The 27,012-nt window shown below is 40.4% G+C and overlaps 2 protein-coding genes across 2 annotated transcripts in view; one reads left to right on the forward strand and one right to left on the reverse strand.

Moving 5' to 3' along the window:
* Positions 1 to 1,728: 1,728 nt before the first annotated feature.
* On the reverse strand, positions 1,729 to 15,177 carry abhd5a (abhydrolase domain containing 5, lysophosphatidic acid acyltransferase a). The gene is made up of 8 exons (XM_074683612.1): positions 15,104 to 15,177; positions 14,308 to 14,388; positions 13,289 to 13,374; positions 10,771 to 11,146; positions 6,787 to 6,941; positions 6,552 to 6,663; positions 6,208 to 6,394; positions 1,729 to 3,133 (listed from the first exon to the last, which is right to left on the reverse strand). The coding sequence occupies exons 1-8, from the start codon at positions 15,133 to 15,135 to the stop codon at positions 3,044 to 3,046; spliced, it is 1,119 nt and encodes a 372-aa protein (XP_074539713.1). The 5' UTR covers positions 15,136 to 15,177; the 3' UTR covers positions 1,729 to 3,043.
* Positions 15,178 to 16,728: 1,551 nt separating this feature from the next.
* Positions 16,729 to 27,012, forward strand: part of ano10a (anoctamin 10a) — a 56,193-nt gene continuing 45,909 nt past the window's right edge. The window contains exons 1-5 of the mRNA XM_074684266.1: positions 16,729 to 16,805; positions 18,106 to 18,154; positions 20,762 to 20,917; positions 21,008 to 21,205; positions 23,277 to 23,411. Coding sequence (XP_074540367.1) covers positions 20,782 to 20,917; positions 21,008 to 21,205; positions 23,277 to 23,411 — 469 coding nt within the window. The 5' untranslated portion in view covers positions 16,729 to 16,805; positions 18,106 to 18,154; positions 20,762 to 20,781. The remainder of the gene's footprint in view (positions 16,806 to 18,105; positions 18,155 to 20,761; positions 20,918 to 21,007; positions 21,206 to 23,276; positions 23,412 to 27,012) is intronic.

Below are 27,012 nucleotides of genomic sequence, written 5' to 3' on the forward strand. Positions count from 1 at the left end.
AAAGGCATGATGGTCTAATTTTTGGTTTTGTCTGATAACTTGTTTATTTAATCATTTTGTTTAATCATTCAACTTTTTCTTCTTTCTGCTCCTTTTCATTCATTTTGATTTTTTTTTGTATTGCACTTATATTTTTATGTCTCCTCACTCCTACAACATCAACAGCCCAGCCAAAAATGATGAGTTGAGTGACATTATCAATGTGTGTTATCAAATTAAAGTATTCTTTTTGTAGCTCTAAAATTTCATAAATACAAAAAAACTTCCTGTTTAAATAATTATTTTACATATTTTAACTAGGAATAGAATTGCATACACTGTTTTGTCTTTACTGTGAAGGTAAAGTAGATTTTGCTCCTTGGCTCCTATAAAACTATTCGCACAAAATTAGTATGATGTTGGCACCTCTAGTAATTTCAGGATGACTGCCTGACATCAGTCTTGGCGCAGCACATTCGCACAGGATAAGTGAATAAATAAATGACAGACAAGTGCATGGATGTGGATGGATTCTGGAAATCTCGACTAATGCAGAAACAAAAAATAAAAAAGGAGTTTTTCGTGTCCATTTTTCAAATGAGCTATGAGACTGTCTGCATGTCTTTCACATGGAGCATTTCCACATTACTGACATCTACAAAATCTTATTGGTGTCAGCAGGCATGGTGCAACAGTACAGATTGGCTCCGGTCAACGGTTTATGGCACAATATCTGTCACTTGGGTGGCGTATGTAGCTAATACTATGGTGGCTGGTAAGTGTCAGACAATTTGCAAAAGCACAGAAAAGTTGTGACGGTAAGTAAATGACTGTTTTCTTTTCTAACTTCAGCCATGACAAATATAGCTCTAATGCTAATGTTATGACATAACGTACTATGAAGGATAACACAAGCTGAGACCCCTTTAAATATTTATTTATCATAGCTGAAGTTATAAAAGAAAACAAACATCTTCCTACTTTCATAACTTTTCTGTGTCCGTCGGGATAACTAACCTCTCTTAACTTTCATAGAGGCTGGTTATGAGCTTTATCATGATGTTTGCATTTGTGCTTTCCCGTTTGCATTTGTGGCTTTTGCCAATTGTCGGACCCCACCAGCCACTGTATACTACCTGACGCTGATGTTCAGATATGATGGTGCAAGCCAAACAGACAGGGTGAAACATTCTGCACATGCTCTTTGTTACTGTAGCACTGCACAGAAAGTCTGAAAGAGCTGAAATAATGTCACACAAGCACTCGGTGTGCTCAATGAGAGCCAGGAAGAACAAAAAGTTCGGTGACAAAGAAACTATAAATAAACATACAGATTATCTCAGGCTTTCACAAAGATTTCAGTTATCATTATATTATGTGTTTAGAAATAGCTGTGTGGCTAAATGTTCCTCAGTTCAGTGTAGGATGAAGCGTTGTGACTTGTGGTGAAGCTGCTGTTTCATCTGTAATTAAAGGTGGAGTTAAAGGTAGGGTCTGCAGGCTTTTTCCTTTTAAAACAAAATAATGTCAACTTTTACAGGAATAATCCTGCTCAGTCGTCTTCTATGGGCCTCTATACATGTGTGCCAGTGTCTGTGTCTGCCTCAACCCCCTCCTATGCCTGGATGTTGATGTTTTTGCTATGTTGGGGTGTTTCTGTGTGGAGAGTAGGCATGGTTACCTCAGCAAATCACAGAGCGCCCAGTGTACAAGTGACTTTGCGCGTTGATGAGCACAAGTGGAAGCTAATCAGAGCAGCTACGAAAGCGGACGTAGCACGGTGAGAGAAAAACACAACCAAAGTGGTAACTATTTTCCTATGCAAGGGTGGAGCTTTCTGGAACTTGGAGAGCAGCATGAGATGAAGAGTGACATGCGTTAGCTTTCTGCTAACCAGGTGTACCAAATACCTGTGATTAGCTTGTGCTAACATGCCAATTCAGGTGCACTGCTCTCAAGTCTCTCCCAGGTAAAAACATGATGCCACAGGTGGTTGATGGGCTAGTAAGTGTGTTCACGTAGTCACGGCCGGCGACTGTGGGTGTGTGCTGCTGCTGGCACTGAGCCAAGGAGGAGGAGCCTAGTTTGGATGTTGCGTTTACTAACAAGTAACGAAAAAATCCTGCAGACCCTACCTTTAAGCGTCTTTGGACGTATCAGAGTTCTAACAGCAGCTTTCTCTGCAGTGAAACTTGTGAGTTATTCACACAGCCTTGAACTGGAGCTGATCTGAGTTCACTTCAACAATGAATGCATTTAAATCAAACACAGGCATGGAGGTCAGGCTTTAAATAGAGGTTTCTTTCTGGCTGCAGATCAATGGACAGCAGCTTCCTGGTGCTGATTCAGTGATGTACAGAAGAGAACACTTCCTGTCTGTATCATATGGAAAACCACAAACAGTTCAGCACATGAAGAGCTGAACACATGACACTGTAACTGAACCCTCTCCATGCACTGCATCTGTTACAGTGTGCCCATATATCATGTAATAACTTCTCAATATTGAGCCCTAACAAAGAGCAGGCGTGACATGAAGGACACCTCTTTTAATAGCTATGTTACTTTAGAGGATGCTGCGTCATTAACATACTCTCGCTGAAAACTCAGGCTTTGTGGTTTAGAGTTGAGCAGAATATTTGGGTTTCAAAATGCCTCCTTTCTTCGCTGTGTTTGAGAGAGTCGATTGTGAGGAAATTCAGTATAACTAATGCTTCAATCAAGTGAAGAGCAGGCTGCAGAACACCTACTGTATGTGTGAGCTGCACAGTGTAATGTAAAAGGAGCATGTGATACAGGCCCACAGGCGTGATGTGAGGGGAGCAGGGATGGACTCATCCATGAGCTCAGCACATACTCACCAAGTTTCAAAGAAAATGCTGGTTCTTACATGTCACTGCTTGGACACAGTCACATATGTGCTCCTTATGAAAGTCCTTATGTGCAAATACTTCTCAATCCTGCACGAGGAAGTGGGATCCTGTGGGTCCACACTGGCTGCAAAAATGGTCTCTGTTCGTCTCGCTCCCCTTTTTTCCAGAGTTCAGTAACACTCACTTCTGCTTCAGTCCAACTTTTCACACGCCTGTAAAACTCTGTGGTTGAAGTCCTCGGGCTGGTCTGCGTACACATAGTGTCCGGCTCCACGGATGGTCTGCAGAACAGGAAGGGAAGTGGGTGATTAAACCAGGAGGCAATATTCAAAGAGAGGCCATAAAAGACAGTATAGATTTTCCTGCAGAGCATTGTGTCTTTACTTTATTGCTTTTATAAAACAAAGTTAGAGTGAAAAGTTTCTTTTTAAAACATCTCTTTAACTTTTATGTTGTCTTATATCAAAACGCTGCAGATTCTCTTCATTAATAACTGAACCCTGTGGTTCCTGGAGACCTTTAATAAGCCTTTACGGTCCCATAATCACCTTTATTATCAAAGTGGTGTGAGTGCATACGATGGAAAAGAAAGAAATAGGTCTGAAGAGTGCAAAAAGTTCATGAAATCAGTTATACACCAAATTCTCCACTTTTAAAGACTTGTTCTGAGACTGAAGCGTCGGTAAAACATCCTCAGATGTGAAATATCCAGTTTACTAGACACTTTATTCATAAGCCCTCTAAAGAAGAAGAGGGAAAATATCAGTTAGCCTGGTATTATCTTATCCCTATCACTGCAAAACTAACTGACACCACCAGTTTGTTTACACTATCCCGCGTCAAACTCTGATGTCCCACCATGGCACCAGGAAGTAGTTGTAGCTCCTTCACATGAGGTACAATCTGCTTCAAATTTTACACAAACCATCAGGGTCCACATCTCAACACATCTATGAGATAAAATCTCCACCACTGCAATAGCGCCCCCCTTTAAAAGTACATGGTAGCTTCTTTCATGAGTCCAATCTGTTTCAGATTTAACACACATGATCACAGTCCCACTCTGGACTCCATGATACAAATAATCCGCATTCTTTAATGATCTTTTACCCAAGTTACTCAGGATAATAAATAGATCAAAGTCACGGCCATATCTGGTGGTCAAAATCAGTACTGCAACGATTAAAACGATCAAAACTGCCTGTTTATGCTTTCTGTAGAGGACAGACCTCAACTGCATACACGGCTTTTTTGCTGAGGGAGATCTTGCTGCGACTGTGACACACCCTGACAGAGTCGTAACAAAGCATGGCACAAAATTCAGTCATGGCAAAAAAATTCATGAATCCTGTGTTTTTGTACCAATGCATGCACCACAGTGCCCCCTAACTTAAAAAAAACTCAGCCCCCCCAGCTACCCTTACCTACAGGCCTGAGATTTTTTGTGCATGAGTATCATGCCAAGACCTACAAAAAAGTCTCTTATGACCATGCTGATTCCAAACAGGAACTTCAGAAATTGTGGTTACATGTCAAATTGAATATTAATTGCTAGGCGCCGCCCTGTTGGCTATGGCTGCCTTTGCAGCACCTCTCTCTTCTCTGTTCGTTTCTTGTAATTTTTTATGTAATCATTACTTTGTATGGCTCATTTGTTGGTCATGGACACCAAACTTTTTGTGTCTTCAGTGATATTTTTACTACTTTTCTCCTGTGTTTGTCTGGAGATCCTACATGTAACCATGGCTGCATTGTTTACATGTGAAATTAGCTGTTAGCAGCCTGTAGCATGTCAATGCTAACTGGTGTAAGGCCTGATGTCTTGGAGAGAGAAGGAGGTGAGGCTGGTTCTCAGGTGTGAGCTAAGAAGTGACGACATCAACCTGTCCTTCCATCCATTCGTATCTCCAATAAGATGGACGAGCTAGCTGTGCTAACCCAGCAACAGGGGGAATACCAGAAGGCAGAGTAGCTTCATGCTATTGACAGACATGGCTAACAGGGCTAACACCAGACACCAACACCACATTGAAAGAGCTTCACCTGCTGTGAGGAGACAGGATCTATGAGACAGAGATGGAGTATGACTGAAGAAGCTCAGTCCTGGACCCTGTGGAGGTGGAGACTGGCTGAACTGAAGAATAATGGACAAGCTGTCATCATCTTTTTTCTCATGGACCTTTTTGCACTTTCTTTACACTTTCCTATGTTTGTTTTCTTGATTGCTGCTGTGACTTCAATTTGGTTGTCCTTGTTACAACGACAAAAAAGTTCTATTCTATTCTATTCTATTCTATTCTATTCTATTCTATTCTATTCTATTCTAATCTTTTTTGGTGATTTATTGGGTCCAGGGCCTTTAAGAGGGACTATTCTGCTCTCTCATTTTTTTATCATGTACATAAAGTAACAAAGCTGGATGTTCAGACTGAGTGTGTGCAGATTTTCAAACCCCTAAATATCCACGTTGTAGAAATCCCCAGATCTGTCTGTACTTATCAAACACCAGATTCCTATGAGACTTGCTGAAATGACAAAATCATCACATAAGAATCTTCATGGTTTATGACACATTGGAGGGGTGGGCCTCGAACACCAACATTTAGATTTTGATTTAAATTTATTGGTTCCATAGGGATATTCATTCTCAACATCTGCTCTAACAGGCCTCCAGAGGGCTGACCAATCAGAGTGAAGGGGGTCTGTGGGGCATGGGCCCTTAAAGAGACAGCAGCTAATGTGCTTCAGACTGAAGACTTTAAAAAAAGCACAATACCCCATGTTCAATGTTAGTTAGAGCTAAAACAGAAGCTTTCAAGGTAAGAAAAAAATGGCCTATGACATCATGCAGAAACCAGCATCTCCAGAGGGACTGCTAGCTGATCTGCAGCTAACATTATCCTTGAGTAGCCTAAAGTGTTGTACTGTTTTGTGGTTCCTGCAGTGTCTGTATCAGCCTTGGGTTTTTAGCCAGAGCTGAACTACTCACAGAGGATCTCTCCACAAACTGAGCAAAGCTTCTAAAAACAGTCTGGAGTAGTCTCTCAGATGAAACCTCTCCCTCCTCAGCAGACACAGAAACTCAGAGCGCTGAGCTGCTAAAAGCTTGCTCCTTCTCTCCCCCCTTAAAAGACAACGGCCCAGGTAAAAAAAAAAAGAGAAAGACATGGGAAAGAAGAGCAGAACACACAGAGTGGTCTGATTGTCTGATTTAACCTCATAACTCTGGTTCCTTCAAACAGTCCCCAGCAGAGCTCTGGGGGCTGCTGGCTGAGCTGCAGCGACTCTCCACCTGCTGGCTGACACAAGTCTTGCATGTAGACAAACTGTACCGACCGAATAATCTAAAACTTACTATGATCTCCACGTGAGAACTCGGCCTCATCTCTTTGATGGTGCTGCCTGAGTTGCTGTCTATGCTGGAGCGGGATCCGTAGATGATGGTGATGGGGATCTCTGACTGAAGCTTGTCCACTCTCTGCAGCATCGGCCTCTTAGCCCAGCCGTAGGGGACGGTCATATTCTTAAACGCTGTTTCTCCACTGCAGCAGAAGAACAATGACCTCAGAAAACCCTGACGGTAAGACATTAGGCAGTAATTCTCTGAAATGACTGTTACACAGCTAATGATTTAATTGCTTCTGTTGTAATTATGAATGTACGCAGCAGTAATGAGGCTCAGCAGAGAAACACACAGACCTGGGGCTCTGCACGTTCAGGTGGTAGATGTACTCAGACACGGTGTTGTCACTGAACATGGAGGAGAATTTCTTCTTGAAATCCGGTCTCAGAGTCTGTACAAGGGTGGGACCTACAGGAAAATCCAAGCTCAGGGGTCAAACCATGCAAGAAGGGATTAAATAACAAGTTGTTATAATATATGATCCAAGCATATGGCAGCTATCATGTTATGTTTAAAAACCTCTAGTCTCACCGAGCGGTCCGACTAGTCTCAGACCAGCCAGAGGGTTGAAGGGACTAAACATGGCGCCTAAAGCTTTGATCCAGACCGGGATGGGTCGGTCTGCCTCTTCTGTGGTGGGTCTCTCTGGAAAACCCCAGGGCTCCACCAGCAGTATGTGCTTCACTCTGTAAGCCAGAAACAAAGACATCATTAATCAAACACATGTTCCTCCTAAATTTTTCAGAAGCTACCATCAAAAGAAGAAACTCTGACTGGTTGCTTTCAGGTATTTCCAACAGCTATCCTGAATATACCCATATAAACTATTCCTCATTTTTCTAAAAAAAAAAAAAAAAGGAAAAGTGGCAGAAAAACACATTGTGATTATTGTCAGGGTGAGAGGGGATTACAGCAAATCATTTGACATTCGCAACACAGCTACCAATAAGATCTAGAAAATCTTTACTTTGGTCTCTAAAACAGGAGAGCAAGGGCCCCCTAACTAACTGATGGAAAGACAGAGTAGGGACTCCCTTATATGAATGTATTTGGAAATTGTGTTGTCTTGTTAGTGTGCATTCAGTATTAAGCTGTTCTGGAGAACCTGACAGACCCAGCATGAAACATGCAGCCATGTGATTGGCAGAGCAGTGGTGGAGGCGGGTCTTCCTCTGTCCTGAGGAGCTAAAAGTGAATGCTGAGTAACCCTGTATGCAGTTAACTGCATACAGGGTTACTCAGCATTCATTCACTCAGCATTCACAGGTGCTTTTGAGAGAGCTGCTGTGTTGCTAAAGGTGTTCATTTCTCACTGAAAGATAACACCTTTGGCCTCTGTGTATCCACTGACGTGTGTTTAAAGACAATAACATGAGTAAAGTTTGACATATTTGGGAATAATTACTGTATTGACCCAAATATATATCAGCTTTTTCAACAAGCAGACCAGTTTGGTTAGTCCCGGCAAGGCACGCATTTTGTGGTGTTTTCACTGACTTATGCCTGAACAGATCCCCAAATAACCAAGACGAGCCATCCCACTTTTTGGGACCCGGTTTGGTACAGTTAAGCCTGATCCTGTTTGTGTTTCCACAGCAAACTGTGCCCTCTTGTGGTAGGTGGCGTGTAAGCCGGATGCCGAAAGCTGCAGCTGTCAAATAATAGCGTGACGCTGTAGCAGTGTGACACAGTTTACCCCACTAATAAATCCAACGAAGAAGAATATGGAAGACATGCAGCATTTTGTCCTCTCTGTGATTGGCATGTAGCTCTTTGATACAAAGTGCAATCAAGCTTTGTTTCAGAGAAGTCTGTGTGCGGCCAGGAGAAATACAGCCTCTGTCACGGGATAAGTGACAATTTTTTGGACCAATCAGCGGTCTGCATTGTTGTAGCTCCACCTTCCGAGAGCGAATCGGTTCAGTCTGGCATCCATACCAAAGGGTCCCAAAAAGTGTGATGGCTCGTCTCAGTTATTTGGGGATCTGTCCCCGAGATTAGTCAGTGGAAACGCCACAAAATGCGCGCTGTACCGAGACGAACCGAACTGGTCTGCTTGGTGGAAACGCTACTTAAGTATGGGTGCCAGACTAAACTGATCCAATTTCGTTGATTGGTCGACAGCAGCTGTATTTCTCCTGGCGGCTCACAGTCTTCTCTGAAACAAAGCTTGATTGCACTTTGTATCAAAGAGCTACATGCTAATCACAGAGAATGGAATTCTAGATGTCTTCCATCGTTGCTCTTTGTTTACTGTGTCGCGTTTTTCTTCTTTGTAGGATTTATCGTTTGGCTTTGGAAACGCAAACAAGACCAAGCTTATCCGAGCCAACCCGTACTGATCTGAACCGGACTGCTTGGTGGAAACGGGGCTTATGACAACCCTGATTATAAGACAACCCCCCCTCTTTCAAGAGCAATCTTCAGAAAAAGACTGATAACCAAAGTTTACTTTGATTAAAGAAACTTTTTTTCTTGAAATTCTGAGAGAATTGTTGAAATAATAGAGGCTGTTTTCATTTTTGCTTAACACAATCGCTAAGATCTGTGTTTTTGATGTTATTCTGAAAACAGCTCTGGTAACGGGCAGGCCTTTATCACATATTTCATAAACTCACACTCTCCTGTCAGTCTCTTTGTTACAGCCACTTTGGGGAACACGATAAGCTTTTCTTCTACAGTTTACATTTTTTACAGACGGACACGCGATCTTTGGATGTTACAACCTGTAACTCCATCATTTTTGTCTGCCTGACAGTTGTTCAACGTCTCTGCTGCACAGACCATCATTATCTAAACATTAGGATCATAACACCGCCTCAGTTGCTTGTTTCACCCAACTTTTGGTCCACTTTGCTCTGGACAATCCCCATGCCTCTACATTTCTCATCTCCTGTCTCTGCGTGTCTGCTGCGATTGATTGTTATAAAGAGTTATAATATCATGATTGTATTGGAGGTCAAAGTGTAGTGATATGCCCCTGTACTGATATTTTTTCACACCTCTGATCATTTATCATTAGCAGTGGTCCAAAATCCGCCTTAAATGTATTCTGACAGCATCACATGGTCTGACATTCACACAATAAACTCCTTATCTGGCGTCCCTCAATGTGTAATCTCTTCTGTTACAAACTTGGTCTTCAGGCAGCATGAACAATAAGAAGCGTTCAGCTCTGAAGGCGCTCGGTGTGTCCCTGATTAACAGCATCCTGTGTTTTAACTCACAGGCTGTTTGAACAGGCAGATAACAATAAGAGGACAAAAAGCAGTTTTTTTTAGCATTAGTGATGAAGCAGGGAGATAAGGGACTGAGGACTTTTTATCAGACACTCCTTTGGGGAGAGCTCAGTGCCGCTGAAAGCTCAAAAATGGAGACGCAGCGAGAGGAGATGATTCAGGAGAGATGGAGTCCTGTGGGAGGAGCGGGGCTGCTGTTATCACACGCTGCATGCACCTGCAGGCGCTCTGCAGCAGCTGCATCCCGTGCACATGCTGCACTCATGTTTTCACCAACAGGGTAGGCTCATTATTTAAAACACTCCCAGATTCAGAATCACTTCCCTCCCTCTGGGCAGCTTCCAGCTCTTTGTTCTGTGAAGTATGAACATTCACGATTGAAGGATAACTCCTCTTCGTCACAAAATGTCCACCTTTGCTACTCACTACTCAACTCAACCAATCCAGCCAATGCACTGCAAGAATGTCTGATGAAGTACTCTTTAATAGCAGGTTAAGCCTGCTGCAGTATTCCTTCTGTCCATCGGGGGCAGCAAAACATGTTTGAATTATTTTGACACACCATCATTTACATTTGATCCATGACGTCAAATTAATTGGAAAAACTCGCTTTTATACACATCCAGAGAAACATCAATATAAGGTGTTACTTTTGTCTGGTGAATTCACTGTTGACTCCTTTTGCTCTGATTTTATGATGTAGGCTGAATTTGTGTTTACTTACAAATAACGGAGAGTCCAGCAGACCATACTTTAATGAGGCAGCAGCTAAAACTGAAATAAGGGTTTTCTAAAATACCAGTGTGAGAATGAAATGAGTCATTCAGAAGTGCACAACTGTTCTTATTTTTCATCAGCCTGAAGCAGCAAGAAGCAGGACACTGCAGTGACCTAACTATGGTGTAACAAAAAGGACAAAATAGCTTGTGTTAACAGAATTTCCTCACAGATATAGTGTCTGCGCTGACAGCCCAAATTTAAGCTGATATAATCTGGTTTAAACTTCCCAAAACCGACAGCGCGTCAACTCTGACTTCTTCAAGTCTAATTAAATGTAAAATAATGAGCTCCTATGATTAGAGCATAATCCTCTTACCTTAAAGATTAATCTAAAAAAAACAGATCTGAGAAAAAAAAACTGAAGCTGAGGACTCGGACGCTTGTCCTGCACCTCTGTGTGTCAGTCAGAGCATCCAATCAGTGACGTGCCACGCTATGGTCATCAATGACAAATCCAATTCAAAACAAAGGATCAAACCACATTAACTGGACCCACCTGCGTGGATATTTTATAGCGTATGACACAGCCAGGTATCCGCCCAGGTTGTGCCCCAGCAGGATCATGGAGTCCAGACCCATCTTAGCCCTCCACTGCTCTATAGACTCCACAAACTGCTCCTCTGCCTCCTGGGTGTCTGTGGAGAACTGAGGCCTGCTGCTCTGTCCAAAACCCAGCAGGTCCAAGGCGTAGACGGGCCCACGCTGGGAGAGAGCGTCCAGGTTCTGAGCCCAGAGACCCACTCCACCTCCAAAGCCATGCAGGAGGACTACAGGGGTTTTGTGTTTAACATGGTCACTGGCTATGGTCAGGGTCCACAACTGGTTACCGTTAGAGATGGGGATGTACTGTTTGGACAAAAGGCTGCTGACACCTGAGAAAAGACAAAGAGGAACGCACAGATTAAAAAACCAACAACATCATAATGTCAAGAGTAATTCCTGAACTGACAGAGGAAGAAAATGAATCAAAGGCTGTTTCACAACCTCATGGGGTCTTTCCCATCGTCTTTCAGATATAAAAAAATCAATGTCAGCAGATTTTCGTGAAACTCAGACATCCGAGACACAAAAATCTGGTGATGACAAAGTGCGCCCTGGTATCCAGTTCTCTCTTTGTCCAGTGCTGATAAGTGCTAATGATACAAAAGTCACGTCATCAGTAACACAACATGAGCTGGTGGGCTCCTTTGTTTGGTGTAATGACCTCGACCATTCTCATTTCCTCAATTGTTTCAATATTAGATTCATGATATATAGCTGTGAATAGATTCATTGAGGTCTACTGTTTCTAGTAATGAGGTAAATGTAGGAGAACTGTATCAAGAAGAAGAACTGGTTCCTGTTAAGAATTGATTAGAAATGGTTCAGTCCATCGACATCATTAGCCTCAATGTTTCATGATACCATGGTTGATTATTAACGTCACACTGGAGCGGCCAAACCTTAGCTTAGCAGATGGTCACAGTTTCCCAAGAAAACTCTGATTCAGGATTTTCTGCTTAAAGTTTAACTGAAGAACTGAACTCACAAAGAAATGAACATTACTCTCTCACAAGAGATTCCTGTTCAATACATTCAACATGTTAAACACCTCCAAATGGACCAAAAACCTTATTGAAAAAATAGCACTGGCTAGATGCTAATGTATATAGGAAATCACATTGATATGCCAGCATTTAGCATACATCGATATTACTTTGGTTTTAAACCAGAATTTTAGATTTCATTACAGAAACATATCACAGTTACTCTCTGTAAATCATACTGAAAACTCTAAATATCAAAATACTAACAGGCAAATGTTTTCAAACAGGTAGAGAAAAGAAAAGTTACGCACAGTATCGTGAACATGGCTATAACCAATCTGAGGCACATATAACAAAACAATGCATCAACGTCAGGTGACGTGTGATTTTTACTTATCTTAAACTTGACTTAATTATTCCTACAGATATCCAGAGCCAGTGACAAATTTCATAATGTAACTGAAAACTTGTGGTAAACTCAATAAAATGCCTTTGTTTTTTTTTTCTAACATCACTGCCCCCTGACAGTGGAAATAAAACAAAACAAAACAAAAAAGTATTGAAAGTCAAAAAGATCAGATAAATGTTATGAACAAATAAAAGACAAATTAACAAACAAGGCTACAAGTAAATGTAAATACAATGACTATAAGAATGCAGTCTCGAGCTGGGAGGGATTAGTCCAGATTAGAAATCAAATTGGAAAGGTAATTCTTTAGTTTATTTTTAAAAAGTACTCAGAGAGCTCGCTGTTTGGATGTCTTAGAAAAGACCAAGAGTTTCACAGCTCAGGTCATAAACACAGAAAGCTCCCCGGCCAGGGCCTGTGTGAATTACAAAAGGAAGGTTTCACAGGAAAACATCCAAGGAGCTCAGAGATGGAGTTGGAACATTGAATGAAAGAAGATCTGCAATGTATGAAGGAGCAAGGCACGTAGATCCTTATGAACAAGTAAAAGAGTAAGAGTGAAGGGCAAAGAGACCAAATTAAAGAAAACGGACGCAAAGAAACCACCAACCACAACTCTCTGTGCCCTTTGAGAAAACTCTCTGAGAGGAAAATGCAAACCTGAGAGTTACGAGGTAAAAGGACCTCAACGGATGCTGATTTTTTCTGCATTTAATAAAATTGTTAACAAAATGAGAGGTTTAACTTAAATACGAATGAAAATGCTGCTTCCAATGGTCCAACCAATGAGAACACTATTACTATGGAAGTGCTCCTAATCGTCAAATGTGAAGGACTTTGTAAATACTAGATTAGAAGCATAAAATGGTGTGTGGGTCAATATGGAAAATAGAATACCTTTGTGGTTATAAGTCCCCAAAAAGACCAGCTTATTCGACTCTACTCTACCAGTCAGATCAGTATGATGAGATTAAAGCTTCAGGTATTCAAGGATGCCAGATTTTTTTTTTTTAAAAACTCTCCCGGGTCAGAAGGTCTCATGTAGAAAGTAAAGCCCGAGGGGGGGGGTTGTGACTTACAGCGCAGCATCTTGTCCTCTGCAGTCTGTAGATGAACATGAGAGGTGGGACACCACGGCGGCAGCCAGTTAGGGAGCCAGCACCACCTGCACAGACCAAAAAATCCCATTAGAGCATCATCTTACTGGACTGGGAGGTGTCCATGCAGGGGTTAACATCCTGGAAGGTGGACCTCTGTATCTGCTGTTCAGGAGCTGTTCATCTGTCCCGATCACACAGGCAGGTTCTGATAAGCTTAGTGTAGTTAAACAGACTGAGGATTAGACCAATGTGGTAGAAACATTAACAATTACCAAATTTGTGCTTAACTTCTTATAAATGATCACTTTTTTATCCAGCACAAACCCTACCTCTTCGTTGATGCTTTTACATGTAAACTAGTCTGCCTACGCTAAAGGACTGTGAGATGATGAAGTTACTATGTGTAAAAAAGATTAAACAAATTAAGAAATATGACCTCCAGGACACCTACAGATTTTGACATTCCACAGATATAACACGAGAGTGCTAAAATGATGTTATGTTTCACATACTGTAAATGCAAAATGCACATTTGACCTTCAGCTGTTAATTTAAAGAGGAGGTATGATGTTTGTTTGGGTCTTTATTATGTCCCTCTAGTGCCCCTGTAGGAGCTTTGAACAGCTCAAAAAAGTACCCATTTTTCTCACGTGTTTTTGAAAACCTTTGCATCAGCTTCTCTCTAAAAGCTTAATTTTAGCTGCTGTATCTTTAAGGCTCTTGCTACACAAACCCCCTTCCTTCTGATAGGCCGGCCCCCTGCAGGCCTGTATAAGCAGACTTTGTTGTTTCATATCCATCTCTCAAACATGTCATGAACCATTTTTATTTATTTTTAAGCGCAGATTGTTTTGATCAATTTACAGATTATTTTATGTCTATGTTTAAAATATGGGAAAGCAGAATACCCCCTCTTTAAACATCTTGTGATTAATAGGTGCAATGCTTTAAGTCTGCTTGGTCCGCTTCATAGTGTGAGTGAATAATTACAAGCTTACCTCATTGTTGTGTCCACGTAGCCCCACATGTTGTTGACCAGACTATCAGCACCAACCACAGACAACAATCTGTTCAGCACCCTGCAGCCAGAAGAAACCGAAACAGAGAGTGTGTGGGGCAAAGGACAGTTGAGTGTCACTCAGAGTTCACTGCACAGTGACTCAGTCAGTGCTCTGTGTGATAATAATAATCAATCCAAAACTGTTCTTTCAGGGACCACCTGGCTGTTAGCACTTTTATACTAATAAAGAGATAAATAAAACAGACAACAACATAACAAGGTCAAAAGATGAAATGAATAAGTGACAATTGAAAGACATATTGATATGGCAAATGCATTACAGAGGCCAGATAGAAAAAGAGACAGGGAAACTGTACAAGCAACAGCTCCTTAAGTTAACAGCAACGATGAAGGTATAGAAACAAACCAAGATCTGCTCTGAATAAAACTGAAGATAAATATATTAGCATTAGAGGTGTCATCTGTAAAATGATGTGGTGTACCTTCTTTTTGACACAGAAAAGACAAAACAACCACCTGTAAAACACGTTCATTCTTCAGATCCATGTCAACAGCCCATGTGTTGTTTATTTACCTTACTCTAGTGAAGTGACTGACTTTTGGAAACTTGTCTCACTCTGCTCCTGTTAGTCATCAGCACACAGCTGTTACACGGAGTGACTCTGAGTCACACGGCTTCGTTTCTTCAACCAACACTTCGCTAACATTCAGACTTCAGCTCTTTGGCATGACAAACTTCCAAAAATCAGGTAGAAACAAGAGAAAGTACTCACCCTCTATCCCCTGTCGCTTCTTGCTCGGCCATAGTGGAACAACACCTCTGAGAAACTACTCCAGTCACGTGATCCCTCTGACTCTGACGTTGAGTCTACAGGAATGAGAGGCGTTTGATTTGTTTTCAGAGTAACGTACACGAGCGGGGCCTGCTCAGCTAAACGTTGAAATGTGATTTGGTAAATGTAATTTATGTTATTTTCTTTTGGTGCAGCGTTAGATATCATTTTGTTCTGGTTTCTGTTTATTTGTATGACTATGAGTTTGTTTTAAAATATTAGGCACTTGTCAGGGGCATGATCCAAAGGGAAACAGAATAAGATAAAATAATATAAATTGGACAGATGTTCCATTGTAGGGACTTATTTTGTTGCAGCAGCTTACAGCAAGAGACATGAGGAAAAATATACAATAAATGTTCAAATTTATAAGAATAGAACCATATTAGTTGTATATAAATTATTAATACCAGTCCTGTTTTAAATAAAGTATACTGATCACAACATTTGCTAATTCAGCAAATTTGATTGAAACAGTTTCCTTATGACCAGAAGTCATTCACAAATTGCCTGTGGGTTGGCTGAATGAAGCTGAGAATAGAATAGAATAGAATAGAATAGAATAGAATAGAATAGAATAGAATAGAATAGAAGAGTATTTTCTATTGATTTCCATGGGGAAAGAAATTGTTACAGTGAAACTGGTAAAAAAAAAAAAAAAAGCACAACATGTTTATCTATATATAAGTAAGTCTTATTTAAACACATTTCATAACATTATATAGTAGAGCAGTTATTTACACTAGGGCTATGCATATATGCATAGCCTAGCCGGGTCATTACCAAACAACATCTTCCGGCTATGAGAAATAAAGCCCATACAAAATAACTGCTGCACTTAGATTATTCACTTTAGGCAAGTGGCAACCTCCAGATCTTTAAGTATGAGACCATGTCAAAGTGCTAAAAAACCTGCAGTATCTCTCTAAAAGTGTCTGCTTGAGGCTGGCTCCAGAGGTATCGCTAATCCCATACACACCAAGCCAAAAGAAGCTGTTTTCACATTAGAAATAAACAAATGTTTCCAGCCTGGTGCAATTAGATGCACAGTAGTAGGGTGAGCTTGCTATCTCACCTGACTGATAGGGGTGAACCTGTAGCTGTTGGCAAGAGGCCTCAAAGCCTGTATCTCTTATGTGGCCCTCATTGACAATAACCTTTTATACTCTGTATCAGAAACAGATGGGTGACATCATGCTTTCTACATCTTCCATCCATTTTACAAGTTTGGGTTATTGCAGAAACCATGAACATCTTTCTTTTTCAATTACTCAATGAACATATGATGGATAATAAAGTATTACACATTTCATCTTGTTCTACTTTTAACTAGCCTATACAAAAGGAAACAACAGAACATAAAAAACGACTGCATTTGGGGTCATTTCCCTTTTTTCTTAGAATTCCCTTTGTCTCAAACACATTATGTTATAGTTTTAAATGATTTTTTTAATGAAACTTTTTTTCTCAGTCTAAACCGGCTTCATAACATACTGTTATGATTCCCGCTCATCCCGGTGTTCCCCTTTTACTGTGTTACTCAAAAGAAGCGCACCCAGCCACAGGACGTAGTGAAAAGCGGAAGTGGCTCTGCTGTCAGATATCTAAACAGAGCTGCTCCTCAGCTGAGCAGAGAGCTTTGGTAAGTATTCAAATAACATGAACGGTATCTTTTGCAGACACTGTGTGCTCATTATCAGACAGACAGGATTATTCTGTGCGCGCTGACACGCTTTGTTCGTGCTTTAAAGTCTTATAATCACCAACAGCTTAATCTTTGGGTACGAATGGCACTGATGATGAGTCATAACAAAATTCAAAATGTAAGTTTAGTTTAAATGAAACGTTTTCTGTCTAATTTAATGTGCTAAATATCAGTTAAAAAAGCTGATGCTTTCTTTATGTTGACTGTTGGGTAAAGTGTTGTAAGGCTGCAGACTTTTGGATGTCACTTTGTATGAGAGGAGTATCACATTTTTTTGTTTTTACTTTTAAAAGGGAAAAGGACGGTAAATTATGAAATCAGAACTTCCTGATTTGATTTAATTTAGGTATTAAGTGTTGCGTAAACTTTCTGTAAAATGTTGCATGATTACGAAAAAGAAAAACACCTCTTTCTTTTTTTTCTGTGTAGGATGAAATAAAATTAATGACTGTAACAACAGTTTGTTATTCCATCCGGTACTTAAGTAAATTAGTAACTTTAATTTTGGCCCATGAGTTGGAAAAGGAGAGCTTTTTGTTTCTTTTGCATATCAAGATAAGGACACGATATCGAGAATAGTTTAATTCTTTTAGGTCAAGAAATAAAGATAGAAAAATAAATTTAGAAATTTAGTGGAAAAGTGATGTGAAATTTCTTTCCCATTGAAATACAAACTGTTAATCCTTTCCTTACTGATTAATCGATTAGGCTACTTCTGAAAGTTTTAGGAAATAAAGTTGGTTCGTGCCGTTTTAAAAGAAGTATTATTATTATTATTATTATTATTATTATTATTATTATTATTATTATTATTATTATTATTATTGTAATTATTAGTAGTAGTATCATTATTATCAAAATAAATATAATAAAATATGAATAATGAATATTTATTTATTTATTTATCTATTCAATTTAAAATTCTTTTTTTTTTTCTTTTTTTCGTGAAGCTAAGAAAATAAACCGTAGTTCATCTTTCCGCACCTTTGGTACGTATCACGTATTCTCCTCGTAAGAACTTCAGAGAAAAACAAACACCACAGTGTGCCTCACGCGGCGGGGACTGGTTTCCACGTACAGAGCTGGAGCGTGACGTTGGTGGGTGTGACAGCTGGACTCCGCAGCACCGCTTCCTGACGTGGAGCGTAAAGTCCGCCGCGGTTCAGCTTCTGTCAGACTCACACACAGACACACACACATACACAGACATGTCGGTAACGATCTGATATGTCCTCAGATCGGCTCCTGTCCCGCGGCTGCAGCAGAGACTGAAGAAACAGATCTGGGTGAGTACCGTCAGGCTGAAACACTGACACACTAACTTTGGAGACTTCAGGGACAGATACACCCAACATCGCTCCTGTAACACCCCTTCCTCTAATAGCAGGCTCAGATAGTCGATCAGCTGTTTCTGTCAGTAGACAGTCTGTAATTCACAGACACGGAGGATAACTTCAGTCACCTTGTGCAGCTGAACTCTACAGCTTGTTATGCAGCTTGTGTAAGCCTCTCTGTGGGCATTCCCTGAATGTTTGCTCTGATACAAAGGCCAGACTTATACTCTGCACAAATGTTTCTTTGATTTTCTGCAGACTAATAAGATTTAATCTGTTTGAGCACAATAGCGCCTCCTAGGTCCAGTGTTTCTTGGAGTAGTTTAAAATGTGATAATGTGAGACCCCGCCTCTCGAGCCCCTGCAGACCTAAACCTCCGCTGTGAGCCCCGGAAATTTTAATACACGTTTGGACCAGAAGTATACTTCTCTGTGTGCATTGACATGTTACTATAGTAATGTTACTATAGTTATAGTACTATAACTACTAACAAATGCTATATGTTACTATAGTAACATGTCAATGCACACAGAGAAAATGGTAGGTGAAAACTCTTTAAAAAAGTTTAAGAATATATATATGTATATATATATATATATATATATATATATATATATATATATATATATATATATATATATATATATATATATAGTGCAGTTTTTAGTCTTAATATACTGAAGATAAATGATTATGAAATAATTAAAAATGATTTGCCTTTATTTATTTTTTAATTTAAGCTCCATCAGCAGGCTTTTAAAAAAATAGGTTTCACACTGAAGAGTTCATCTCCTGTTTTTGACCAAACTTAAGGAGTATTCACTGCATGCATAAATTACCAAAACGCTTAACAAGATGTGACTTTCCGATTTTGTTTTTTAGAGTATACTGCTGCTACTGGCAACGTAAGCATTGGACCAACGTTGTTAAACAACAGAAATCATAAACCGTGATTGGAAAGTGATTTTATTTTGACATTATTCATCTAATTTCTGGCTTGATAGTGGAGGTTTAGGTCTGCAGGATGGGAATACCTGTCAAGTTTTGGATTTTTCTGGCATCTGCTGTAAGCTGTCCCACCTAGGTATAAAGAGGTAAAATACAGTAGTTTCCAGGCCAAAGCTATGAGGATAGGGTCCCGAAAGGGGAGGTCTGCAGCTAGACTCCCTAGTGGGTAATGTGGGAGGAAGTTGGAGATTTTTGTAAATAATCTTGAATTTCCACACTCTTTGGACACCATACATATACAAGCAAAACTGTTTCAATCTTCCTCCATTAGATCAATAAAATGTTATTGTTTGCACTTTCAAACACCTGCTGGAATAAACCTGGAGGTCAGGGGGTGTCCAAACTTTTTTAAAGAGGGCCACATTTGTATTTGTGAAAGTGACCAAGGGCCAGCAGCTTTTACTGGCATATTTATGTATGTAACAAATGTAGATGTGCACATAGTTCAGGACATGGTTAATTTCAGTGCTATAATTCAAATGTGGTGAGATGAAACCTGAGGGCCACAGCCTTGATCGGCCCTTGGGATGGGTAACAAATTAGGTACTTTTGTAGGTTAATCCCGTCTGTGGTACGGAGTTCAGATTCAAGTAAAATCAAACCGCACCATGTTTAGCTACCGAAGGCATCCTTGTGGTGGTTTTCCATGCTGGACATGAACATAGCATTGCAAGTGTATATACTAAAGAAAAAAATGTTAAGTTCAAAAGTTTTGAGATTTCATTATTTAAGAAATTAATATTTAATACCACACAAACACACAAAGGTACCGAAAATTGATACTGTTAAGTACCAATACCGATTACCAGGTACCAAACATCTGTACAAGGGATGCACCGATACTGATCCTGGTATCGGGTATCGCTGGATCGGTCCCCCTCAAAGCTGGATCGGTATCAGTGGGAGGCGGCCGATCCATGGTGCCGATTCAGGCAACCAGCTTTTTCCCCCTTTGTTTTTTTTACCGGCGCTCTTGGATACTTGATTCGGAATGTTACCTCTGATGCACTTTCTTAGTTTTTTTTTGCTGAGTTACCAGTCTACAGGCTAAGAAATATAACAATTGAATATTAATTTCTGCAAATTCTGAAGCATGGTTTTTACCAAACTGATTGTAAACATTTAAATATTTTACAGTTTAGTTATTAACGTCAGTAAATCCATGTACTAATTTTTTGCCTTTTACCTAACATTACCAGTCTTATCCCACAGTAGAGCATGCAGGTTATTATCACACACTGGTATCAGATCAATATTTTGGTTGGTACCGGTCTATACCCAAAGCCCAGGTATCGGTATCGAAACCAGAAAGTTGGATCGGTGCATCCCTAATCTGTACCGTATTGTTTCAAATGTAAAATGTACCCATTTCTAATCGGCCCTCAGGCCTGACTTTGGTCATGCCTGCTTTAAGGACTTCATCTCTGGCTTTCAGAAGAAAAGACGATGGTCTATTCTTAAACAAGCACAAACTGGTTTATTAGGAAGGATTTTATAGAGTCACATGTTGACAATGATTAGCCCTTCAACTGGATGTATTCCTGGTGTAGGAGGCCTGTGAGAGGTGAAGATGCTGGAGGAGTCGTCAGTCGACAGCAGTGGCTGCAGGTTCTCTCCTCTGGTGGTGGTGGAGCTGGCCTCGGACACTGCAGAGGAGACCATCGCGTGGCTGCTGAGCAGGATCAGAGACAAACAGCAGAATGGAGGTTGGAACTTCAGGACGCATCAGCTCCTGTCTGATAACTTAACCCTAATTTTTTTTACCGTTACATTCAGTGTGATTGATCCTGACTCAGGTGCCGAGCTGCTGGTGGAGCAGATGGGTCCTGGAGTGGAGTCCGAGGAGAAGGAAAACCCCAACATGTTCTTGGTGGGGGCTTCATGGCAGAGGCTGCTCGCTGGTGCTGAGGAAATCGGCCTCTTCAAGGAGTACAAGGACGGGTCCATGAGAGGCTTCACCTGCGCCAACAAACACAACTTCAAAGACTTTCAGGGTAAAGTCCAGAGATTTCGACAACTTCTCTCGACACACCTGTGCTCTGTTTGCTCAAGTGGAGGGTCCTTCATAGTGAGTGGAGTAAAAACTTCTGATGTTAAGTGGGTGTGGGTTGAAGCTGCTCTGGTGCTGACTTACTGAGCTGGTGTAACGACAGTTATTGTTCCTCATGGAAAATGCTATGTGATGGAAGTCTGCACACAGAAAGTGTTTCAAACAAGATCTAGTTTGAGCAGTTCTGGCATCAGTTATGTCTTTAAATATTTTATAGAGAGTAACAGAAATCTTCCAGTGGCTTAAAAACCATGCAAGTTAAGTTTCATGTTTTAAGCATTTTTCTTATTCCAAGAAACTTGACGAGTACATTTCATAACCCCATTTGCTAAGATTTTTTACTCTTTACAAGAAATTCATGCATTTATTTTTTCTTAAGGCTGTTTTTAGACGTCTCAGCTTTATGAGGCTCATGATGAATCTATTAAGATGATTTTACTGCAAAAAAATTCAAAACACTTGCTACGTTTCCGGTGTTTGTAGCATTAAGGTGAGGACCACATGAAGGCTGAGTTTACCAAGCGGTAACACCTTCTGTCAGAGAAAGTCTAAAGCAGCCATGAGAATCTTTGCCCTGGGGAAAACATGTTTCTTCTTGTACTGAACGTGCCTGTTCTGAATTTTCTTGAGAAAAATCTTCTCCTGTTGCTTTTCTTCTTGGTTTGTACCACTCACTGTGAAACTCTGCAGGGACGAACGTTAACAGAGACTGTTTGATCTGATTGTTGATCGCTTTGTTTGAGTCCACAATGATGAAATGTGGTGACAAGCTAACGGTACCATTTAGCTTTTATGGAGCATGTACAGATATTTTAGACATTCATGTTAGTGCTTATATGAATTTAAGGTTCTCTTGTCTAAACCCTGAGACTGCCTGTGTTTTTATATTACAGATTGACAGACAGTAAAAGACATTGAAAATGATGAGCCTACATAGTAGAGTTACCAGCTGAACCTGCTCCTCCACTCCTGTTATTACTTGGGCAGGAAATCATTCAAAATCATGATTATAGTACATAACATCACCATTTTATTACATATGCCTTGTTAGTACCAGGTTGTACCCCCTTTACCTTCAGGACTGCCTCAAGCCTTGGTGTTATAATTCAAAAGGTGCAGACCAAATTCTGAGCCAACCATCTGAATGTGGAGCAGAAATCTAGACTCATCAGACCAGGAGATGTTTTTCAGTCCTTTATGGCTCAGTTTTAGTGAGTGTGTGTGAATTGTAGCCTCAGTTATACCTGGTGTGGTCTTCTGCTACTGTAGCCCATCTGCCTCAAGGTTGGACGTGTTGTGTGTTCAGAGATGATCTTCTGCAGACCTCGGTTGTAATCAGTGGTTATTTGAGTTACTGTTGCCTTTCTATCAGCTCCAACCAGTCTGTCCATTCTCCTCTGACCTCTGGCATCAACAAGGCATTTTGTCCCACAGAACTGCTGCTCACTGGATATTTTCTCTTTTTGGGACCATTCTCTGTAAACCCTAGAGATGGTTGTGGGTTAAATTCCTGGTAGATCGTCAGTTTCTGAAATACTCAAACTAACAACCATGAGTCTCTTAAATCAGCTTTCTTCTCCATTCTGATGCTCGTCTTCACCATGTGACTAAATGCTGCAGAGTTGCTGCCCTGTGATTGGCTGATTAGGTATTTGATCAGCTGAACCGGTGAACCTTATAAAGTGTATGCTTTATTGCTTATGTTGCATCATGATGAGACAATATCCAAACAAGTGGTATAGTTCATATATGTTTACTGTAGGTTTATTTTAAAGGTCGGGCAGCTTCATAAACAAACAGTTACAAACCGTTACTTCCCAGTGCTCTGCTTTCATCCATATTTCTACATTTCTTGGATCCAAATAATGCAAAAATCACCCTTTTGCCTGGATCTCACAGCCACTGTTTAACTCATATCAAAAGGGATACTTGAGCTTTGTGAGTTGGTGTCAGTGATGTGGTGTGGCTGTTTAACATAGCTGTTTTAAATGTCATGTCATCCTCTGTTTCTGAAGGTGATGGAGACAACTTCCTCAGTATGGCTGAGTGCCAGTACGTCATCAAACACGAGCTGGACACTTTAAGAGCCAAAGATGAGACTCATGTACCTGGACACACCTCGGCTAAGCTCTACCCTGGAAAATCCATCAGTGAGTGTTTCTCCAACCTTCATACTGTCTGTGTGAAACCTAAACAAGCTGATAAACCTTCCTGATTCTACATCTGAGGGGTCATTTAACTCATCAGATTCAACCAAGTAAAGAGTTCTTTGACTGGCTGCATGCTAACAACTCAGCAAAAATACTTCAGCATTAAAGGGCATTTCCACTGTTTCTGAATCTGGGGCTTCCTTTTGCAATCTTGGTGAGTCAGTGACTTTTTGCTTCCTGTTGATTGTCACAAGTCCAGTAGATCTGATTTTCCACCAACAGGCTCAATTAAGTATCTTGAGCTTTTGCTGAGCATCTCAGCATAAAGCAATCCTTTAACTTTAATAAACTTATCATTCTTCATACATTTTTTGGGCTTGCTGCTTCTCTAACAAATTATCACAGATTTTTTCCCCATTCAAATTTTTAAAAAGTGAGCATGTTCAGGAGAGGTGTGAATGTACTTTTCATTTTTCTAACTCAAGTTCTTTTTAGAATATTCAGCATTTTCCAAAAATTTTTGGTCCATTAAAATAAATGGAGATGATCCTTTACCATGGGCATTGCAGAGGGGATGATGTCATAAGTGGTTAGGTAAAGGTGTGAGAAAAATCAATTCACATAAGTATCAGATTTTTTTTGTTGTACAATTTTGAAATTTTGATTTTTTTGTTAAAATATCAATTTTTGTTACAAAGTGAAATCCTTATTCTTTGTTTAGCTGGGCCGGAAAAAAAATAGCGCTTTTCTCCAGCAGATAGCAAAGTGTTTTTCTCTGACTCCTGCAACATGCATCATTTTGGGAAAATATGGCTCCCGATATTATAATCTGTAGCCATCATCATCATCATCATCATCATCATCATCATCATCATCATCATCATCATTATCATTATCATTCGTGTTTTCACTTGTTCTGGCGTGAAAATAGCAAACCAAAAATCACAACAATAGGAAATTTCAAAGAATCACAATTTAAATCAAATTGGCGCCCTAAAAATCAAAAAGAATCAAATAAAAAGCAAATCGTCCCAGCCCCAGGGTAAGGGTTTTGAAAAGAGTTTAGTTGCTAGACTTTAGCTCCGTCCCCCATCGCCGTGGAAACTACACCGCTGATGGTGTTATTAATAGGACTGGTGTGGCTGGGGTCAGGGCTTAGCATTTCAACATTCAGCATTTGGATGTGTTTGGATTGGCCTGTCAGGATCCCAGGCCAGAGAGTTTTTGAGCTCCTGCTCTGGACTTAACTGTAAATTATTAAAAAAACAACAGCAACGAATAAATTAATTAAAACTGGAAATAAACTCTGAGTGCTGCTCTAAATTGAATACGTCATTTCTGGAGCTAAAGCTGTTGAGTAAATATGAATCAATTATTCATTGTAATTATTGGGCATGTTATTCAAACAGCAGCCAATTAACGGTAAACAACAAATCAGTCACAAAGGTTAAAATAGACACCAATTTAAAACACTCTGTCTTTGTCATGGACAGTGTTCTAGCCTGAGAAAAGATTAAGATTCATGTGCTGCTACATGTTCGTTAAATCTCCACCACATGGCCGAGGGTCTGACATCATATTCTGAAGGTACAACGAAAGAGACTATAAAGCAACTCAGACCCAAATCTTCCTTTCCCACTCCATGTTTCCCCCACTGCTGCTTTTCTACCTTCCCCTCTCTGTCTTTCTTTGTCTCTTTCTCTGCAGCAGCAGCCGTATGGAAACAATCAATATGCAAATGTAGTGAAATATTCTCAAAGTGAGATAAGGAGGCAATGAAGTCGCAGCAGGAGATAGGCCGCCTCTATTCAACGCCTGCGTTTGACAAATCGTGTTAAAGCAGAATGTAATCATTTCGGACAAATGATGCACTCAAGTAACTGCAGATGCGATGATAGAGCTTTCATGTGTCATATTTAGTCACTCTGTTTCAGACAATGGGGATTATTGCTATAGACAGAGTGTTGTGCAGAATGGGAGACTCCCGCCTATTGTTCGTCCATCATTGTCTTTAAAAATGAAGCTGTATGTTCACTTGTTTGGGAACGTTCAGACAAACAGAAGTGATAATCCTGCGGCTGGGGTGTTTTCATGTCACTCAAAAGTGGGTGAAACATCTTCCACGAGATTCAGCCACAGAGCAAAACAGCTTCTGCCTCAAGGCTGTGAGACCTCACAGGGAGCCACAGCAAAGGCTTCATTCTTCATGAAGCTGAAAAACATCTTTTACTTTTTCTTAATAAACAATTCTCAGTGACTTCTTCACTGGATAAAAACCTGTGGAACTGAGATTGTAGTTGTGTGCCATCGTGTTTGCATTTTCAAGACCTCATGACAGCTAGCTACTAGGCCGCTACTAATTGGTAAATGGACCAGTCCTTTTTTAGAGCTTCTCTCGCCTTTCTGACCACTCAAACCGCTTTTACAGTTTTTGGGCCTTTAACCCAAAAGTATTGCTGCCTCTCGTTTACACAGAAATGATGTTTTGGCCGACCTAAAACAGAAACTTCTTCTGGTCTGTGGAGGGGGGTGTCTCTACAGTTATATCGCCGACTACAGGCCTGGCAGGCATACTACAGTGTTTTCAGCCCCTCAATGTTAACGTGAAAATGCTGATTTTCTCACTGCGTTTTTTTGCATACTTAGGTGAAACGTGGTGTAAATGGGGCCCTAGTCTCTTTCACCCATTTACACCACATTGATGGCAGAGACTTCTTCTGCAGGGAACCATCGGTTTTAGCTAACACATTCATACCCATCCACACACACCACAGACCAACAGCAACTAGGGGTTCAAATTCTGATTTTTCTCTCTCAGATGTTTTAGTAATCCTTTTTTCATCCTCTGTCGGAAACCATACACTGTATAAAAAATGGAAGTAGTCTCGCCGGAAAATGAAGCACATCGGCTATAGCGGCCATATTGGTAGTGGCAAGGGCTTCGCGTACAGCCATAGGTCGCCACACTCCAGAAACAGCAGATTTTTAGCACTTCAGCGTTATCTCATATTCTTAGACTGGAGGTCGCAGCTTGTCTGAAACACTGTGGTTTAGTTGCTGTCCCTCTAAGGCTCCCTGCTCCACGTACCGCCTTCTTATTGGCCAGCTCTCTGGAGGCCTGTTGAGGCAGAGCCATAGGCAAACCTTGATGTGTGAGGCCCACCCTCTCCAATGTTTAATGAACTAGTTAGGAGATCATAATGTGATAACATCATCGATTCACCAAGTCTGGTGAAGATCTGGTGTTATTGTTGTTGGTTCACAGACAGGTTGATTCATTTCTACAACATATGAATATGAATATGAAGATGAATATGTGACAGTTTCCTGTATGTCCATACTTTTATTGTTACTTTTTATCCATGCTTAAAATATTGTAGCACTTGAATAACTCCTTTTCAACATTCAGAAAAACAGTTTTAAATCAGACTGTGAATGAATTGCTCTTTTTGACCGTTTTCTGAGTGCAGTTTCTTATATTGATGCTGGTTTGTTAGTCTGAATTCAAAATTTAATTTAAATGCCTATGAAATGAGTTAACTCAATGAACCCTGTCCCAAACAGCCAAGAATGTTTTTATGAAGAATCTTGTTAGATTGTT

This window comes from Halichoeres trimaculatus, unplaced genomic scaffold (assembly GCF_033239565.1).
Source record: "Halichoeres trimaculatus isolate MK-OKI-2021-1 unplaced genomic scaffold, fHalTri1.1 fHalTri1_scaffold_12, whole genome shotgun sequence".
In the NCBI taxonomy this organism is placed as follows: domain Eukaryota; kingdom Metazoa; phylum Chordata; class Actinopteri; order Labriformes; family Labridae; genus Halichoeres; species Halichoeres trimaculatus.

Coding starts and splice junctions, on each gene's coding strand:
- abhd5a (XM_074683612.1), bottom strand. CDS start 15,135: ATGGCCGAGCAAGAAGCGACAGGGGATAGAGG. Junction 11,147..13,288: donor AGAGGACAAGATGCTGCGCT/GTAAGTCACAAC, acceptor GTCTTTTCTCAG/GTGTCAGCAGCCTTTTGTCC. Junction 6,664..6,786: donor GAGACTAGTCGGACCGCTCG/GTGAGACTAGAG, acceptor ATTTTCCTGTAG/GTCCCACCCTTGTACAGACT.